The 20,896-nt window shown below is 35.3% G+C and overlaps 1 protein-coding gene and 1 non-coding gene across 2 annotated transcripts; one reads left to right on the forward strand and one right to left on the reverse strand.

Annotated features, from left to right (window-relative positions):
• Nucleotides 1–2,592: 2,592 nt before the first annotated feature.
• Nucleotides 2,593–2,700, forward strand: LOC148564003 (small nucleolar RNA R71). Its single transcript, XR_015884019.1, has one exon. It is a non-coding gene; the product is annotated as a small nucleolar RNA R71 (small nucleolar RNA).
• Nucleotides 2,701–15,936: 13,236 nt separating this feature from the next.
• LOC107643564 (protein TPX2) lies at nucleotides 15,937–20,550 on the reverse strand. Its single transcript, XM_016347245.3, has 18 exons — nucleotides 20,076–20,550; nucleotides 19,576–19,658; nucleotides 19,358–19,489; nucleotides 18,961–19,266; nucleotides 18,750–18,863; nucleotides 18,522–18,638; nucleotides 18,260–18,412; nucleotides 18,102–18,164; nucleotides 17,939–18,019; nucleotides 17,684–17,842; nucleotides 17,465–17,596; nucleotides 17,301–17,387; nucleotides 17,094–17,213; nucleotides 16,836–17,002; nucleotides 16,636–16,744; nucleotides 16,503–16,562; nucleotides 16,320–16,414; nucleotides 15,937–16,221 (listed from the first exon to the last, which is right to left on the reverse strand). Exons 1-18 carry the CDS (start codon nucleotides 20,266–20,268, stop codon nucleotides 16,104–16,106), a joined length of 2,289 nt encoding a protein of 762 aa, XP_016202731.2. The 5' UTR covers nucleotides 20,269–20,550; the 3' UTR covers nucleotides 15,937–16,103.
• Between the last annotated feature and the right edge of the window lie 346 nt (nucleotides 20,551–20,896).

The following is a 20,896-nucleotide window of genomic DNA, read 5'->3' on the forward strand; positions in this document are numbered from 1 at the left end:
GATGAACATAAAAGTAAATGGCAGAAAGTAAAGAGAATGGGTAAGATCAGAAATGGGGAGTTCATTGGGCTCAGGAGATGTTGTATTCTCCGGATCAAGTTCATTTTCATCACTTCCTCAATCAATTCATTCATTGATCTCCTTGGCAATCTTAAGTGATTGAATTCTAATTCCTTGGTAATTCAATCTCTCAAATCTTGATCAATAGCCAATTCCTTGGTCTAATTGCTCATGAGAAGAGATGAAGTGTGGTCACTGATTATACCACATGTATTCCCAAATCAAAATGTTGGTAGGATTATATGTCACTATATCCATCCAAACCCCAATTTGGTCCAACATGAGAAAGCATTTCTAGCATGATCTCTTCATTCCTCTTCCAAAGTTCCGAAGAGATCCAAGTATGAATAGCTTCTTTTCCAAGACAACTACCCAATTGGATGAAGATTGAAAGCTTTCTAGTAAAATCAAGAGAAAAGAAAGAAGAAGAATAATGAAAACTATTATTGATCCATCAAATTACAACAGAGCTCCCTAACCCAATGAAAGGGGTTTAGTTGTTCATAGCTCTGGAAATTGAAAGCAAAGATGGAAAATACATTCCCAAAGTAAAACTAAAGTGCAGAGAAAATAAAATTATACAGAGAGTAGTTCTCCTAATGCAAAAAGCTCTCTTCTCTAGTTCAAAACTACTCCTATATATACTACTCTTCTGATCTCCTAGTTGGCTCTTCAAGTCTTTGGATATAGGCCTTTGGATATTGAGTTGAAGCAGTTTGAAATCTTCAGTGGGCTCAGCTTTACTTGCAGAGAAAGTGTGAAGTAGGCATGGACTTTAGCTAGGACGTTAGTGGCGTTAACGTTAAGTGAAAATCTGGGTTCGAGAACGTTAGTGACAATCACCTTTTTCACTAATGTTCCTAGCCCAAGATGGTTCACGTTAACTTCAACGTTAGTGGCACTAACGTGACCACTAACGTTGCCTCTTGGTCCATCACGAGCGTTATTGGCGTTCACCTTTTCCAATAACGTTACTCTTAGCCCCCCTTTTCTCACGTTAGAGTCCATGTTAGTATAACTAACGTGGCTCTTAACGTGGGCATGCCTTAGCCTCGAGAGCGTTAGTGACACTTACCTTTGTCACTAACGCTCCAAACGCCCCTTCTCACGTTAGTGCCTCACATTAATTGTCTTAACGTGGCCACTAACGTGGTGGTGATTGTCATCTCCAACGTTAGTGACAAAGGTGAGTGTCACTAACATTGGTTCATTATTTCTTTCCTCCACGTTAGCTTCCACGTTAATGTCATTAACGTGGCAACTAACGTGGCTCATAGTGGCTTGGTCCAACGTTAGTGACAAAGGTGAGTGTCACTAACGTTGGCGATTCGTTGCTCCTCCCACGTTAGAGTTCACGTTAATGTAGTTAACGTGACTCTTAACGTGGCCAATTGGGCTTAGTCCAACGTTAGTGACAAAGGTGAGTGTAACTAACGTTGGCATTGTCTTCCTTTTCCACGTTAGAGTTCACGTGAACTGAATTAACGTGACTTTTAACGTGGCCAATTGTCAATTTGGAGCGTTAGTGGTATTCACTTTTACCACTAACGCTGGAGCTCCCTTTCTCTCCACGTTAACTACCACGTTAATGTAGTTAATGTGGCAATTAACGTGGGCCATGATGGTTTCGAAGGCGTTATTAGCAATCACTTTTCTCATTAATGTTGCAAGTTTATTCCCATTCCACATTAGTGGTCACGTTAATTAGATTAACGTGACTGCTAATGTGGCTCTTCCTTGTTTTCTTTGTCCTGAAACCAAGCAAATAAAGTGCATTAAAGCTCTAATCCAAGATATGAGACATGCATTATCCAATTTGTCATTCAATTCATGCATAATTCTCAGAAAATCACATGAAATTCACAATGTTTGCTTGAATCAAGATGTAAGTGATTATCTACCCAAAACTTGCTTATTAACTAAGAAAATGCATGAAACTACCCTAAAACAGTAAAGAAATGGTTAGTGAAACTGCCCAAAATGCCCTGGCATCAGTTGCTGAGTGGATGATGGAAAAGACTTGCTATTGCTAAACCTATTTCTTCCACCATTATTAAAGCCTTATTGAGGCTTTTGTTGATCCTTCCATGAGAAATTTGGATGATTTCTCCATGAGGGATTATAGGTGTTTCCATAGGGTTCACCCATGTAATTCACCTCTGCTATTGCAGGGTTCTCAAGATCATAAGCTTCTTCTTCAGAAGATGCCTCTATAGTACTGTTGGATGATTTCTTCAATCCATTCAGACTCTGAGAGATCATATTGACTTGCTGAGTCAATATTTTGTTCTGAGCCAATATGGCATTCAGAGTATCAATTTCAAGAACTCCCTTCCTCTGAGGCGTCCCATTACTCACAGGATTCCTTTCAAAAGTGTACATGAACTGGTTATTTGTAACCATGTTAATGAGTTCCTGAGCTTCTGCAGGCATTTTTTTTAGGTGAATGGATCCACCTGCAGAATGGTCCAAAGACATCTTAGATAATTCAGACAGACCATCATAGAATATATCCAGGATGGTCCATTCTGAAAGCATGTCAGAAGGACACTTTTTGGTCAGTTGCTTGTATCTCTCCCAAGCTTCATAGAGGGATTCACCTTCTTTTTGTCTGAAAGTTTGAACATCCACTCTAAGCTTGCTAAGCTTTTGAGGAGGAAAGAACTTGGCTAAGAAAGTCGTGACCAACTTATCCTAAGAGTTCAGGCAATCCTTAGGTTGAGAGTCCAACCATATTCTAGCTCTGTCTCTTACAGCAAACGGGAAAAGCATAAGCCTGTAGACCTCGGAGTCAACCCCATTGGTCTTAACAGTATCACAGATCTGCAAGAATTCAGTTAAGAACTGAAAAGGATCTTCTGATGGAAGTTCATGAAACTTGCAGTTCTGTTAAATCAGAGAAACTAATTGAGGTTTAAGCTCAAAATTGTTTGCTCCAATGGCAGGGATTGAGATGCTTCTTCCATGTAAATTGGAATTTGGTGCAGTAAAGTCACCAAGCATCTTCCTTGCATTGTTATTATTTTCGGCCATGTCTCCTTCTTTTTCGAAATTTTCTGTCAGATTTTCTCTAGAGAGTTGTGCTTTGGCTTCCCTTAGCTTCCTCTTCAGAGTCCTTTCAGGTTCAGGATCAGCTTCAACAAGAATGTTCTTATCCTTATTCCTGCTCATATGAAAAAGAAGAAAACAAAAAAGAAAATATGAAATCCTCTATGTCACAGTATAGAGATTCCTTTATGTGAGTAGAAGAAGATAAGAATAGAAGAAGGAAAAAATAAGAATCCAAACACATGGGAGAGGAGTGGGTTCGAATTCTTAGATGAAGAAGAGTGTCAGTAGATAAATAAATAATTAGAAGGAGATGAGGGAGAAGAATTTTCGAAAATCATTGAAAAGAAAAGAAAAATATTTTTGTTTTTAAATTAAATTTAAAGTTAGAATTTGAAAATACAAAAAAATGAAATTAAATTAAAGTAAAAATTAAAACAATTAGTTAATTAAAAAGGAATTTTGAAAAAGAGGGAAGGAATTTTTGAAAATTAGAAAGAGAGAGTTAGTTAGGTAGTTTTGAAAAAGATAAGAATCAAACAAAAAGTTAAGTGGTTAATCAATTTTTCAAAAGATAAGAAGTTAGAAAAGATTTTGAAATTAATTTTGAAAAAGATGTGATTGAAATTTATTTTGAAAAAGATTTGAAAAAGAAATTTAAAAAGATTTGATTTTGAAAATTAAAGTTGATTACTTGACTAACAAGAAACAACAAGATAGGATTTTAAAATTTAAAGATTGAACCTTTCTTATTAGGCAAGTAACAAACTTAAAATTTTTGAATCAATCATATTAAATGCTAGTAGTAATTTCGAAAATTATGAAATAAAATAAGAAAAAGATTTTTGAAAATCAATTTGGAATTTTCAAAAATTATGAAAGAAAAAAAAAGATTTGATTTTTGAAAAAGATTTGAAAAAGATAGAATTTTTAAATTGAAAATTTGATTTGACTCATAAGAAACAACTAAATTTTAAAAAGTTTTGAAAAAGTCAAGTCAAATTTTCGAAAATTTATGAGTGAATAAGGGAAAGATATTTTTTTTTTTGAATTTTTAATGATGAGAGAGAAAAACACTAAATTGAAACAAAACATAAAAATTGTGAATCAAAATAACTAATGCATGCAAGAACACTTTGAATGTCAAGATGAACACCAAGAACACTTTGAATGTCAAGATGAACATCAAGAACATATTTTTTGAAAATTTTTAAGAAAAGAAAAACATGCAAGACACCAAACTTAGAAATTTTTATTCTCTAGACACTAATAATTCAAGAATGCATATGAAAAACAAGAAAGGACACAAAACAAGAAAATATGAAGATCAAACAAGAAAACTTGTCAAGAACAACTTGAAGATCATGAAGAACACATGCATGAGTTTTCGAAAAATGCACAAATTTTAAAAAAAAAATGCAATTGACACCAAACTTAAGATTTGACTCAAGACTCAAACAAGAAACACAAAATTATTTTTGATTTTATGATTTTATTAATTTAATTTTTTTTTAAAATTAATTGGAAAAAGAAAAATAAGGATTTCAAAATTTTTAATAGGAATTCCAAGAATCTTGCAATGTTAGTCTAAAGCTCCAGTCCAGGAATTAGACATGGCTTACTAGCCAGCCAAGCTTTCAGTTAAAGCTCTGGTCCAAAACACTAGAGATGGCCAATGGCCAGCCAAGCTTCAGCAGATATTGCCTACCTCCCATGTATACAACAACTATGTGTGTAACTGCCAAATGGGTGAAGATCAACAAGCTCTTGTGATGATAAGTTGAAATCCCGGTCCAAAAGATTAGACATGGCTTAGAGCCAGCCAGGATTCAACAAATCATCATGAAACACTAGAATTCATTCTTAAAAATTCTGAAGAAAAATATATTTTTGAAAATATTTATTTTTAATTATTTTTTTCGAAATTAAGAATAATAAAAGCAAAAAGCTTAAAATTAAAATAAATTTACCTAATCTGAGCAACAAGATGAACCGTCAGTTGTCCAAACTCGAACAATCCCCGGCAACGACGCCAAAAACTTGGTGCACGAAATTGTGATCATCAACAATGGCGCCAAAGACTTGGTGCTCTCAAACGTGAATCACACTTTGTCACAACTTCGCACAACTAACCAGCAAGTGCACTGGGTCGTCCAAGTAATAAACCTTACGTGAGTAAGGGTCGATCCCACGGAGATTGTCGGCTTGAAGCAAGCTATGGTCACCTTGTAAATCTCAGTCAGGCGGATTCAAATGGTTATAGAGAATTGATAATTAAAACATAATTAAAATATAAACTAGGATAGAGATACTTATGTAATTCATTGGTGAAAATTTCAGATAAGCGTATAGAGATGCTTTCGTTCCTCCTGAACCTCTGCTTTCCTGCTTTCTTCATCCAATCATTCCTACTCCTTTCCGTGGCAAGCTGTATGTTGGGCATCACCGTTGTCAATGGCTACATCCCGTCCTCTCTGTGAAAATGGTCCAATGCGCTGTCACTACATGGCTAATCATCTGTCGGTTCTCGATCATACTGGAATAGGATTTACTATCCTTTTGCGTCTGTCACTACGCCCAGCACTCGCGAGTTTGAAGCTCGTCACAACCATCCCTTCTCAGATCCTACTCGAAATACCACAGACAAGGTTTAGACTTTTTGGATCTCAGGAATGGCCGTCCATGGGTTCTAACTTATACCACGAAGACTCTAATATCTCGGACTCGGTCCCCTGTATTAAATATCTAAGAGATACTCATTCTATCTCATCTTCATGTAGAACGGAAGTGGTTGTCAGGCACGTGTTCATAAGTGAGAATGGTGATGAGCGTCACATAATCATCACATTCATCATGTTCTTGGGTGCGAATGAATATCTTAGAATAGGAATAAGCTTGAATTGAATAGAAAAACAATAGTACTTTGCATTAATACTCGAGGAACAGCAGAGCTCCACACCTTAATCTATGGTGTGTAGAAACTCTACCGTTGAAAATACATAAAAACAAGGTCTAGGCATGGTCGAGAGGCCAGCCTCCATGATCCCAGAACTAAACGTCCAAAGATCTCTGAATACAATAGTAAAAAGTCCTATTTATGCTAAACTAGTTACTAAGGTTACAGAGATAAGTAAATGATGCATAAATCCACTTCTGGGGCCCACTTGGTGTGTGCTTGGGCTGAGCATTGAAGCTTTCACGTGGAGAGGTCTTTCTTGGAGTTAAACGCCAGTTTGTAACCTATTTCTGGCATTTAACTCCACTTTGCAACCTGTTTCTGGCGTTTGACTCCAGAATAGGGCAGGGAGCTGGCGTTGAACGCCAGTTTGCATCATCTAAACTCGGGAAAAGTATGGATTATTATATATTGCTGGAAAGCCTGGATGTCTACTTCCAACGCAGTTGAGAACGCGCCATTTAGAGTTCTGTAGCTCCAGAAAATCCACTTTGAGTGCAAGGAGGTCAGAATCCAACAGCATCTGCAGTCCTTCTTCAACCTCTGAATCTGATTTTTGCTCAAGTCCCTCAATTTTAGCCAAAAAAATACCTGAAATCACAGAAAAACACGCAAACTCATAGTAAAGTCCAGAAATGTGAATTTTATTTAAAAACTAATAAAAATATACTAAAAACTAACTAAATTATACTAAAAACTATGTAAAAACAATGCCAAAAAGCGTATAAATTATCCGCTCATCGAGTACCCATTGTATTTGTGACCGAAAGGTGACGTCTCCATAGAGATGTGTCGGGTTGGCAGTTGAACTGACAATGTGATATCACAACCAAATAGGACAAGCATTCATCATGTGCATCTTCTATCTGTTTGCTTGCTTTACCGACTTGAATTGCTTGCTTAATTGTATAACATGATTAATTGCTTCTTGAATTTCTTGATATACATGCTATACTTGTGTTTTACTTGCATTGTTACTACTTGTGTTTTCTACTGGGATTGAGGAGGTTCAGAAGGTGGTGGCAATGGATCGCATGGCGGATAGGCTGGTGAAGGTTGTGGGATAGCGGTGAACTGATAGTTAGAAATCCCTTAAGTTAGTTTACCCCTTTTTATAAGGGTTTAAAGTTATGGTTTTAATTTTAATTATGTTTTAAGTTGAATCTTATGACTGATATGAAGATCTAGGATTGCCTCTGGCGTCCCGGGGTCTTATATCTTACATTACTGGGCACTGTTACCATACTGAGAACCTCCGATTCTCATACCATATTTTGTTGTTATTTTTCACATGCAGGTCGTAACCCACCTCGGTGAGTTGCTTGATGGTGATAGAGCGGAGGACCTTATCATGTTTTGGAGTCCTTTGATTTATTTTTATTAGTTCTCTCACTTTTGTATTTATTTTTCCTAGAGGCTCACTTTGAGAGAAAGTTTATATAAGTTGTTTTATCTGTTTAAACTCTGTATGTCTATATATAACTAGCCGGCTTAAACTTCGCGAGCGGGGGCTAGATCCTTATGATTATTATCTTTTGATATACCTTGTGCTTCGTTTAGTGTAGCTTTGTGTGAATGTTTTGCACTTTTCAAACTCTGTTTTTTAGCTTAATCCTTCATCAGGTTTCTAGAATATATTATTTCTTTTTACATAATATGTATAAGCCTTATAATTGTCGTAACCTTTGATTAACTTTTGTTTTACGGCATGAGGTAAGGCTTAGGGTAATTAGGATGTTACAGGTGGAGTAGCCAATTTTGACGTTTTCCTCTTCGATTTCTCGTTCAGAAAGCTTCCTTGGTGTTTTGGTTTGGTGACTATCATACAATGATAGGGTTTCGTAAATTTTATTGTGATTTGAATGTATTTATGTTGCTTAAAATGGTAGCTGGTTGTGATATGATTGAAATTGAGTGGTTATATGATTGTTTTGTGTTAAAATTTTTATGTTTTATAACTTGTAATTTTGGTTCCTTGGAAAGCTGAAAAGACAAACTAATTTATGTAAAAAATGAGGAAATTCTAAGCTTGAAACATGATGAAATCGATGAGATTAAGTGGCAGAAAATTAGAATTGAACATTAAGAGAAATTAGTAACTGTAAAGATCAAAAACAGACTTAAAAATCAAGCAGAAAACTTGAAGAATTTTAGGAATGAGGTTCGGTCCTTTGGTAAAACTATAATCATGGAAATAAAAATTTATTTTTGAGATGAAAATGGTAATTTAGTAAAAATCGAAGTTAGTTTTGTAATTATATAAGTTTTGGAGTATTATGGATAATAATTAAGAAGTTCAAGGATAAAATGGGTATTTTATAAAAGATGCAAGATTATTTTGGTAATTATATTATATATAAGGATATTTTAGTAATTTATAAACTATATTAGGATAAAAATATAAATGCTTTAAAAAGTTCAGAGATACAGAATAATTTATAAAAGCCTAATAATAAAGCATAAGTTAATAGGTTTTGAGTAATAAGATTATTTAAAGTTCAAGTTAATAAGTTTTAGGTAATAAAGAAAAATACTACTTTTACTTTGGTATTAAGATTATTATCTATGTATTTTTAATATATTATATATTAGTAATTTGTATTATAATAGAATAGAAGAGTTAAATAGTAACTTATTTAAAAGTTGTAGAAAGACGAACCTAAACTGAGAATCTTATGATTCACTCTTCATAAAAAATCTAGGGAGAGATGAGGGAAGAGTGTGAAGGCGATTTGTGGTATTAAAATAAGAAAAATAAAAGAATGATAAATAGAAAAGAAAAAAAAGGATTAAAGGGATATCTACCACATAAGAGCAGATCTCTGACATAGGAAAGCAGAAAATAGAAAAAAAAAGAATATATTAACTAAAAGGATGATCTACTACAGGAGAGCAAAGAGTAAAGACTAAAAGATTCTAACGAACCTCTGCCACAGGAGAGCAGAGTACAAAAAAGAAAAAAATGTATTAATTAAAGGGATCTCTGCCACAGGAGAGCAAAGGGCAAAGATAAAAAGACTTTAAAAGACTGTCTGTAACATGAGAGCAGATGCAATCATGTTTAGGTCTTAGGGCCAAATGTATAGTGGGGACACCCACACATTGTGAATTGTTTTCCAGATGTAAGCATATTACAATACATTTAAAAGTCACATTGTATGCGGCGTGACCATAAGACTTATATGCAGACTGTATTCATCTAGAAAGCCATATCTGGGACTTGTGCTTGGGTAATGTTGGGAGCAGATAGGCAACCGACACATGGGCTCATGGCCTGCATAGGGCTAGACATGCATCATGCTTGTTTGCGCATATCTTTGTGTTGTGTAATTTTGTGATTGTGTGTGTGTTATATGATTGATTGACTTTAGTGTTCTTTTATTTATTATGTTGATATGTGTCCTGTTGTTAGTTGCTGTTGGTTATCTATTGAAGATTGTATGTATTCTGTTGTGGGATTGCTATGTAACAATGAATAAAATGAACATAACTATCCACCCCGACCCCACTAAGAACTTCCCAGTTCTTACCCCCATTTCCGCCCCTTTCAACTACAGATGCGAAGGCTTATTGCCTTGTTATTAGAATTTATTTTTCCCCTCACCTTGTTAGTCGAAGTTTTATTCAGAGGAGTAGGTTTTGTAATTGGTTTTGTATGTAATACTATAATGTATTTTTAATATTAAGTTTGTGAATATGTGTTATTTGTTCTTGATTAAAAATTTTACTTTTTAGTAAAACTGTCTACAGATTATCGCGTAAAGGCTCAATATAAAATAGATAATAAAGAAATTAGGTTAGTAACGCCTTAATTTTTGTATGATCATAACGTACTAGAAGTTGGGTCGTTACAAAAGTAATCAAGTGCAAATGATGCATGTCTTCCCTATGGCCAATAAGCTCATCTATCAGTTATACAGCCAAAACCGACACACCTGGTAGCTAACCCGGATATCGTCTCTCAACATAAAGAGAATCCTCAGCCTCCCATTTAGAGAGAGACTGTGATGTAACGATAGGAAATCCTCAATCTCACTCGTTCATACCACAACTAGAAATTGAATCGAAGGGAATCTTCAACCTTCTCCATTCAATTTCCCGATGTAACAAGAGAGAGAATCCTCAACCTCGCTTGCCCACCGCAACAAAAGAGGGAATCCTCAACCTCAACTTGTCTATCACAGCAAGAGAGAGAATCCTCAATCTCAACTTGCCTATACGTGAGCGGGACAAAGCCATTATCCTTACCATATCAATCCAAATCTGAATTCAATCAAACAGGAGAGACGGAATCCTCAACCTCAACCCATCTATTTATTCCGAGATATAGTGCCCATCACACTTCAATCATAATCTCATCATTATCCCCATTCACATTTATAAACATATAACTTAAAGGGAATCCTCAACCTCCCCAATCCATCATCAATTTACCATACTCAGGCTCCTACTCTCGATTACTCAGTATCAAACTCGTCCTCAATCAAATCAATCATTATCTTTCATCATCATGATCATCCTCATCATCCTCAATCAAAATCAACCATCATTTTTTCTCATTATCATAACCATTCTCATCATACTTAATCATAATCAATCATCCTCATTTCTCGTAATCTTAATCATTCTCATCATAATCAATCTTAATCATCTCTCATTACATTTTATCCATCTTTCTTCAATTCACTAACTCAACTCATACATTCTCATTCTTAACTCCTCTACCCTCTATTACACTGGTTCTAGGCTCATAACCGGATTTACAGAGGTTTAAAAGGCTCGAAGAATGGTTGAGGATGTAAGAATTCACTTTTTCAGAAAAACAGGGGTGATCGCATATGCAAACACCTTTTCGCGTATGTGACGAGGGCCAACCGTTAGTTTAGAATTTCTCAAAGAGAATTGCTTCGTCAATAGTATAGTTCCAAACCAATAAATGACCTTGATCAAAGTTTAAATGATTGTCACAATTCAAATCAACAAAAACTGGGAGTTTTAAGTCCCGAGTCGTTCTCCCACGGAATTGTAGTGAGGTATGCGTATCATTGGCTATGGAAAAAAAGGGAGTTGTCATAGCAATTGACAAGAAATTAAATTGCAAGAAAATAAAGAAGCAATAAAGGTAATTAACTAAGAAAATGAAAGGAGATTGAAATGCTAAAAAGGGTCTTGGCAAGGGTTGAGAGTCAAGGATTCCTATCCTAGTCATTAACCATAAACATGGCAATTATGAAGAGTTAATCCCACTTAGTCAACCTGACATCGAAGGTAAGTCAAATAAGCATAATTAATCTCAATCCACAAATCCTAGCCAACTCACTAATTAGCTTAGTGAAAGACTAGCTTTACTGGAAACAAAATCAACTAACAACCATAAATCACCAATCAATATTGGACATCAATGACTTAAGGTTACCTAAGTCCTCAATCCCAATCAAAGAGTATAAAATCTACTCTATAATTGAAAGAAGCATTTTATCAAACACTTGCAAGGCATAAATGAAAAACATCATAAATTGCATGAATTATAAAAGCTATAACTACCAAACTAAAGGAAGCAATAACAACAAGTGCAAATGATGCATGTCTGTCCTATGGCCAATGAGTTCATCTGTCGGTTATATAGCCAGAACTTGACACATCCGGTAGCTAACCCGAATATTGTCTCTTAATACGAAGGGAATCCTCAACTTCCCATTTAGAGAGAGACCGTGATGTAACGATAAGGAATCCTCAACCTCACTCGTTCATGCCACAACCAGAAATTAAATCGAAGGGAATCCTCAACCTTCTCCATTCAATTTTCTGATATAACAAGAGAGGAAATCCTCAATCTCGCTTTCCCATCTCAACAAGAGAGGGAATCTTCAACGTCAATTTGTCTATCATAGCAAGAGAGAGAATCCTCAATCTCAACTTGCCTATGCGTGAATGGGACAAAGCCACCATCCTCACCATATCAATCCAAATCTTAATTGAATCAAACATGAGAGAGGGAATTATCAACCTTAACAAGCCTATTCATTTTGGGATATAGTATCCGCCACACTCTCGGGATATAGTGTTCGTCACACTTCAATCATAATCTCATCAAAATCCCCATTGACATCTATAAACGTATAACTTGGAGTGAATTCTCAACTTTCCCAATGATGCGTGAGTATCATTAGTGCCTTTTCTATGTGATTTGTATGGTATTCCATTGATTTATTAGAGGATTTCGATGGATTATACCCCATTGGAGGCTACTTTGAGTTTCTGTGGCTATTTATTGATTTCAGGTAGCATTCAGATGAAGAATTGGTGAAAAATGTACGACTACAAGAGCTTAGTAAGACAATCCCTCTCTGGGTAGGTGGCGTTAAACGCCACAACTCAGCATTTAGTGCAGGCAGCTTCGTAATTTTTGCTTGGCCTTCTGGACATTGGCACTAAATGCCCAACCACTAGCGTTTAGCGCTGAGACCCTTTTGTTGTGTGCAAGCCATACTGTTGGTTGGGCTAAACGCTCAGTCACTGGCATTTAGTGCCAGTAGCGTGTTTTACAATGGGGACCACACGTTTGCAAGGAGTCAACGGAAGCAAATATGATTTGATTTCAAATCAAATACTAATTAGAAAAGATTTTTTAGGGAGTTATTTAAGTTTTAAATCAATTTTTATGAGGATTATAAATAGGATTGAGATCTGCCGACGTGAGGATCTCTCTTCTCTTAGTTTTCATTCTATACTTTAACACTTTTTTACTGCTAGAGTTTTTTTACACCATGAGCAACTAAACCCCCATTGTTAAGGTTAGAAGCTCTGTTTACTTTGATGGATTAATAATTATTTATTCTTCTACTATTGATTAATGCATTGATTTATGTTTAAGAATTGGTTTTGTTCTTCATCCTACAAATTAGTGATTATTGGGAAATAACTCTAATCTAACTTGAATTCTATTGAATCTTAGAAAAGCTTGATGCGGATTTTACAATCCACAAAATACCGGCAAGTGTACTGGGTCAAATCAAGTAATAACCTCAGGTGAGTGAGGGTTAATCTCACGAGGTCTAACGGATTAAGCAAGCAAAATTAATTGATTAATCTAGTCAGACTAGCAAATTAAGGTTTTGACTGGATTTAAGGATAAACAGAAAGTAAACGAAACAAAAACAAAGCAGATAGTGGGTTGAGAAAGTTATATAATTGAGAAAGTTAAGGTTTCAGAGATGTTAGTCGTCTGAATAAACACTTTTCACTTTCTATTCTAATCATGCAACGATTCTTTTATGGTAAACCATTAGTAATTAAACCCCAATCCCTGGGTGATTCAATTTCTCTTTCACCTAATTAAATGCTAATTCCATAGTCACTTAATCAGAAAAAGAGTTGAAGAACATTTTAGATTTATAAAACCACACATTTCATAAGAGTTTAGCCCAGTTGATTCTATGTCACTTATCAATCCAGTTTCGAAACATACAAATTATGAGAATTGGTTTTCAAGCTTAATTTAATTAATTAATTTTCCAAGAGTTTAAGAAAATTTAAGTTAGAGAAGAATTATTTTCCAACACATTCAAACCCTTTGAGATGAAGAACGAAAACCATTTCTTAAAGAGGAATCCATTGCATCAATTAGAAACAGAAAAGTTATTGCATTAATTCATAAAACTAACAGAGCTCCTAACCTTATCCGAGGAGAATTAGAAACTTATGCTTGTTCTTGAAATCCGTATGAAATAAAAATTGCAAAGTGGGAGAGCGGAACAAAGTGTCCCCCTCTGTATTAAATACTAACCCTAATTCAAATTCAAATTCAAATTAAGCCAGAATCAAAACTAAAACATAATCAAATCAATTTCCTAATCATTCTCCACCGAGAAGATATCTTCCTTGATTGCTTATGATCTTTAATAATTGTCAACATTAATTGTGAATAATCCTCGAGTTGAACTTTTGAAGAACATAAAGTCTTGAATTGATGTTCTGGAAGAGGCAGCGAGGCCCACGTAATATGTGGGCTGTTCCATGTTATATGTGACTTGAAAGTGTGATCCTGGAGTATCATTTATGGGCTCACGTACAACGTGAAGTAGGTTAATTGATCAAGAAATTAACGGTTGGTTGAATTAGAGGAGATTGGATTGCCTAGGAATAGGAATTTAATCACTTGGAGTTTGCCATAAACTAAATTATTGTATGATCAAGGTAATTGACATTGAATATTAACCCAGATATTTAAACATCTCCAAAATCTTAACTTTATTCTCATACCATTTTCTCAACCTTTATTGTTTGCTTTTCTTACTTTACTGTCTTTTTTATTATTTGATAATCAAATCTCTCATTTCAACTAGTCTAACTAGAACAACAAATCAATAATTGCTTGCTTAGTCCATTAATCCTCGTGGGATCCATACTCACTCACCTGAGTTTATTACTTGGTACGACCTGATGCACTTGCCGGTAAGTTTTGGATTGTAAATTTCGCACCAAATTTTTAGTGCCGTTGCCGGAGATTAATTGTGATTAACAACTACCTGTTAATTGATTACCTAGATTACATATTCTTTTTCTTTTTTCCTATTTCTCTTCTATTTCAAAAAAAAATAAAAAAATAAAAAATATTTCTTTCTATTATTTCTTCTTTTCCTCTCTTTTTACCACATAGTACGTTTGATTCAATTTTGTGTTTTGTGCTAAGGAAAATAATGGAGAGAGATTACATGGGCTACTACTCACACTCAAGGAATGATTTATATTACTGTAGATAGAGAAACTATCCGGATTTTGGTTGGAAAAGTCAAGACCAAGAAAACTTCAGTGTTCCATATTTCATCTATTAAGTACCATCATCTCCTTACTCATACCAAGAACCATCATCTCTTTATTTATATCAAGAACCATACTCTCTCTATTCTTATCAAGAACCATCATCTTCAAAGCTGGCCTTAGAAATAGCCTTAGCAAAACTCTCCAAGATCACCCACAGCTTTATACAGAAAACTAGAGTTTCAATTAGGAACTTAGAAGTTCAAATAGGACAGTTGAGCAAGCAAGTTGCTGAGAACCTCCTAATACATTTCCCAGTGATACAATTCCGAATCCGAGAGAAAAATGTAAGACCATTTATTTGATAGGTGAAAAAAAAGTAGATAAGCAACCCTCTGGTGATGAGGGGCCAACTGACGAAAATACGATAGATGCCAGAGACCTTAAAGAGCTCACTTCCTCTCTTCCTACACATACCAAGATTGAGCAACTCAAGGATGAGCAAGCCTCTAAACTCCTGGAGGTATTCAAGCCTCTAAAAAATTAAGGAATTTGACAATGGAAACAACTACGATGTGTGATTCAAAAATTTTGAACATTACAATACTAATACAAAGTTGATGTAGCCATCATCATCTCCTTTCCTTTCCGTGGAGTACTCTGCAACATTTATTATGTAGGGAGTATTAGTTACACGGTTTAAGGAAAAATTTTTGGGGGACAAAATAGATTATCAAAGAAAATAGGCCTAACATGAGGCACCATCGTTGTCAACTGTTTCAGAGCCTTCTCTTCCTCTATATGCGTTGTTTATAAATTTATCTCTATTAAATCAAACATGTAACAACAAATAAATGACTATGACAATGTACCAAAGTTCACAAAATATAGAATATTTTTTTCTGCATCGTTTGTACATTATTTCTTTCTACTTGATTTGCCAAAGGAAGGAAGATATATACTAATACTAGTACCAATAATAACAACATAAAACAAAAATATTTTTCAGGCAATTATTATTTTCAAGTGAGATTTGGTGAGTACACCGGTTTTAATAAGTTATGACTAATTTACTAGTGTGACGTAGTATTTTTATGAAGGTATTCATATCATTAGAACAACATTAATATCTCTATATAGTTTTTGGAAAAAAATTTACAAAGAATTAGGAATTTGACTATGAAAACAACTATGAAACATACATAGGGGTGTGTCATTCAAGAAATCTTGAACACTACAATAATGTTAATACAAAGTTGATGTAGCCATCAATCCATCATCATCTCATGTTGGAGGCAGGACTTGAAATTACAGTTCCATTGAATACCTTCCTCCTCTCCTTTCTATGGAATACACGCAATTTTGGTGACTTAGGTTTTGTTGTGTCCTTGGTAGACCTAAGTACGCAACATTTAGTATGCACGGAGTATTAGTTGTATTTTTTATTATAAGAAAACGTTTTTCAATAAAAAACAGACAGAGTTTAAGAATATACTTTTGGGGACAAAATGGATTATCAAATTTAGGAATAGGCCTAGCATGAGGAACCATTGTCCTTCTCAACTGTTTCAGAGCCTTCTCTTCCTCTATCTGCATTGTTCACAAACTTATCACTATCACTCAAACATGTAACTAGATGACTATAACAATGTACCAAAGTTCACAAAATATATTATACCATTCTTGCTGCTTCACTTTCTTCTCTGTATCGTTTGTGCATCATTTCTTTCTCCTTGATCTGCCACAAAAAAGCTATACTAATACCAATAATAATAACATACACACACACAAAATGCAGAGAGAGATTTTACCCTTTCATCAAATTGTGCTCGATCCACAGCGCGATGTTCCACATGTAAATTAAACTGTTGAACTTGTGTAAGGGGTTTGCGAACCTTCTCTGGAACTGGGATTGGGTCCCTGCTTGCAATGATATCCACAAAGACTATATTAAGAACATCGTATTTCTTCATACACGTCAGGAAGAATAAACTTCTGAATTGGTACTCACTCTTTTAAGATTGGCTGTGCCTTGAATGTTCTCATCTCGGCCTCTTCTCTCTCCATTCTTAGTCTTTCTTCCATTTCTTTCTGCATTTCTTCCTCATGTCTCACTAGGCTCTCCAGTTGAAATGGTTCTGGTTTTGTGCATTGCTTGGGTTCTGGTTTCGGCGGAATCTACAAACGACACCAACAATTTTATATATACTATGTATACTCTATCAATTAGTAAACATCAATTGGGCGCCGAAATTGAGAAACTTCTTACCACAGGGTAGTCAGTGGTATAAGGATATGGATTAGCCTTGGGAACCCTCGCTCTTTCCTCCTCCCACTGTTTTGTTAGAAGTTCTACCAACAGTCTCTTTTCTTTTTCAGCACCTCTTTCCTAAAACATGATTAAGAATGTTGGTATACCAAAACTAGACTATTCACCATGCTATACTAATCTTCCATGAAAGGTGAAGTAATGAACCTCAGTATGGAGATGAAATGGATTTGGAGTTGTGTTTCTTGGAAGAGCATTATGGCTATGTGCAGATTCAGATGACTTCAAAGAAAGCTGCAAACCCCATTAAGAAAATGAATCTCTTAACTGATAATAAATATCTAAGAGAAAAGTATTTAACTCTAAAGTACCTTGTCAAACAAATCTGCCACAGCAGCAGGTGGTGGGATCCTCTCATTTGTTGCAAAGTTAAATTCTTGAGGCTCGGTAACATTCTTCTTTGCATTGCAGAATATGCCAATGTTGCCTTTACTTTCAAAAATCTGACAAGAAATCATTTGGTTACCATAAAATTCTTGAAGGATAGGACAAAATTCTTACATAAGTAATATCGAAGTTGGCACCATTACCTTCTTATTTAGCGGCCTTGCCTTGAATTTGGGGGCTTTCTCAAGCTCCTCTTGCTCTAATTCCATGGAGCTCTTCACCTTCGGCGGACGGCCCCTCAGTGATGTTTGAAGTACAGGTGTTTTAGGTTCTGTAAGATGACGAGGCTTCCATGAATTATCCTGTGTCAAAGAAGGAAAAGAGACAACCTAATGAATCGAAGTGAATAAGCCGACATATCCAAAAGGGATCATATAACTCCTGTTGCTCTAAATTACCTTATGAGACAGCTCTGTTGAAGCTACTGATGCTGAATCTACATTCTGATGGGACCTGGCCATTGTTTCCAAATGAAACTCCTAAAGAAAATAATAAATAAATAATTATTAGTACTTGTATCACATTAGGCATTTCTGCTAAACATATTTTGATGTGGTTTACCTTAAACTCTGGAGGATGGGGTGTACTTCTTGGTATCGGAGGCAAACTTGATGTCTGCAAAATCTATAATGGATAAAAAAAAGGAAATAAATAAATTTCATAAATCTAGGCATAAACGATAACATTCACGTACGACCCAGAGAAGAATGAAAAAGTACCTTCTTATTCAGTGGACGAGCCTTAAACTTTGGCATTTTAGCCATCAACTCTTCCTCAAGTTCAGCACTACTCTTCACCTTAGTTGGGCGAACCCTTTGAGTTGTCTCAAATTCAGGTTCTTTTGGTCGGGTCAATGTTAGTTTTGGTTTTGTCTGGTCATGGAAGCAACATTTCCCCAACTAATTAGTCAAAAATGTATTTTAAATTTTAACATGTACCATATGATAAAAAAGGAGAGAAAACAACAGATCCATATCTTACATTAGAAAGAGCATTGGGCAATGACAGGTCTCTTGTACTGGACTGAAATCTTTTAAGTATTTCTGCTGTTGATATAAATGGTGCAGGTGCTGTTTTTGGTGTTCCACGAACATAAACCTATCACATACAGACATTGATAGTTCGATATAAAAGGATCAGCAGTAAAGTACTAAAATTATAATCAAAAGGATCTTTTATTAATATATGAAATTAATGAACAACACAAACCTTTCTGTCTTCTTTGTTAGTCTTGCTAGTACTTGAAGGGATGTTGGCATTGCCAGTGGTTAATAAACCCAATTTAGACTTATGGGGCAAATTGTGATGTTTGACATTCAGAATCTGAAAAGTTTTGACGAAGAAAGAAAAAGGGATACAATTAAGATAAGACATAAAAAATTTTAAATAGAAAATGCGGAAGAACAACGGCAAAATTTACCTGTCTACTCTTTCCTCCTTCCAATTTTTGCTTTTTAATAGCTTGATTCTCTTGGGCCACATGGGGAGTCCCAGCAGTGCTGGTTTTCATGGATGATGACTGTGACTGTGGTTTTTTACTAGTGCCTATCTTTCTAGCTGTCTCTTGCTTCTTGGAGGTGGTGGTTGGCAATCTTTTCTGCAGTGTTGGCTTGGGAGTGCAAGCATCTTTTCCTACTTCAGCAGACCCATCTCCAGATGATGAAATCCCTAAGCATGAGCTCTCTCCTTTGCAAACATCTGCACTTCTTTCCATATCAGCAGGAACCTGATATCCATTGATCATAATTGTTAAACTTAAGTCAATACTCAGGGAACAAATTTTCCAAAAGGGATCCTCAGATTGCAGCAATAATTACCACATGAGAAGTAATTGTCTTGTTTTCTTCTTTGACTTCACTGCAAGGTGCATCATCTTCCTTTATTTCAGTAGTGATGCTCTGTGGCTGTTTAATTGTTTCCTGAAAAGTCTTCTCAGCATTTTCGGATGTCTAGTAAAACAATATATGATCAGTAATGATAATTCAATCAAATTTTAAGCACAACAATTATATCATCAATGTAGAAGTAAGAGTACCGTGTCTATTTTGTCAGCTTCACTAAAATCACACAAGGTATCTACAGTGATAGATCTACCAGCCTTGATTTTAGGCATGAATGCTGCCAACAATTTGAAGAACCAAGTAAAGATCAATCACGTAAATAATCATACAATAAACACCAATTAGAAAACAAACTATACAATAGTTTAAACTTTTTATCCTGATAGCCTGTTTAGAGAGAACAATATTTATGTAACTAACCCTAACCTAAAAGGTGTTGGTGCAAAAAGAATTGAACTTCCTATTAAGCGAATTATCCAACATTCCAAATAACTTATAGCTTAATCAAAGAGCTTAGAACCATGCGACAGGTTTAATTGAAGAATTTACAGAATAGCAGCCACAGGAGAAACCAATGCTAAGAAATCAGCATGGATTTAAACCAACCCTAACCTGCTTCGATCCTATGTGTATAACCCTATAACCTAAAATCCCAACTTTTCACTCAGCAACAATTTAAAGAAACAAAACTTACGTGAAGGTGCGTAGGAGAGAGCAGTATCGAACCATAGCTGAGCCCTGCGTTCGTCCTCCTCGGTTTCCCCATTGATGAAATCAAAGAACCTCGGCGCTGAGAACTCGTAGGTCTCATCGATCACGGTAATGGTGGTGCCGCTGCCACCGCCGATGTTACTACTTCCAGTTTCCTCCGCCGCCGCCGTTGCCATGTCCAATTTATTTGAGCACAACCTCGAGTTAAGGTGAAAGAGGGTTTTTCTTTCCTCCGAATTTGGTGTCTCTGGTTGAGTTCGATTGCTGCGTTGAGTTTGATCTAATTTAATTTTGAGAGGAAAACAGAAAGAGCGTGTGTTTGCTTTGCTGCTTGGTGCTGAAGGAGGGAGAGGGAGTGCGTAAGTGTAATGTTGCAAGAATTGTAATGGTCAGTTTTCTCTAACGGTCGAAAAACTTTTTGAACTGTTATTAACGAACCGATTTTCTACTTTCGTTCCAGCAGATGCCTCCCAAGTCCCAACGGCTATATCTCGCGTCAAATATATTCTATTAGTTAACCTATATTTGGTGAATTTTATGGTGTTTTATTATTTAATGTCAATTTTTTAATTTATTTTTTATAACAAATTTTAAATATTTAAAAATTATTTATTTTATATTTTTTAAATTGAATCTTAATTTTTATTTTTTTAATAAGTTAGACACCACCATCTTTTAATTATTATAGCAATAATTTATTTATTTTTTGATTCACATATCTAGTAATCTAGTAATATTATTATTTTTTTATTATCATGCTATCATATTATGAATTCTTTAAACTACGTTTTGTAAGATATAAGT

Source organism: Arachis ipaensis, chromosome B5, assembly GCF_059453495.1.
Source record: "Arachis ipaensis isolate K30076 ecotype BB chromosome B5, ASM5945349v1, whole genome shotgun sequence".
NCBI lineage: Eukaryota > Viridiplantae > Streptophyta > Magnoliopsida > Fabales > Fabaceae > Arachis > Arachis ipaensis.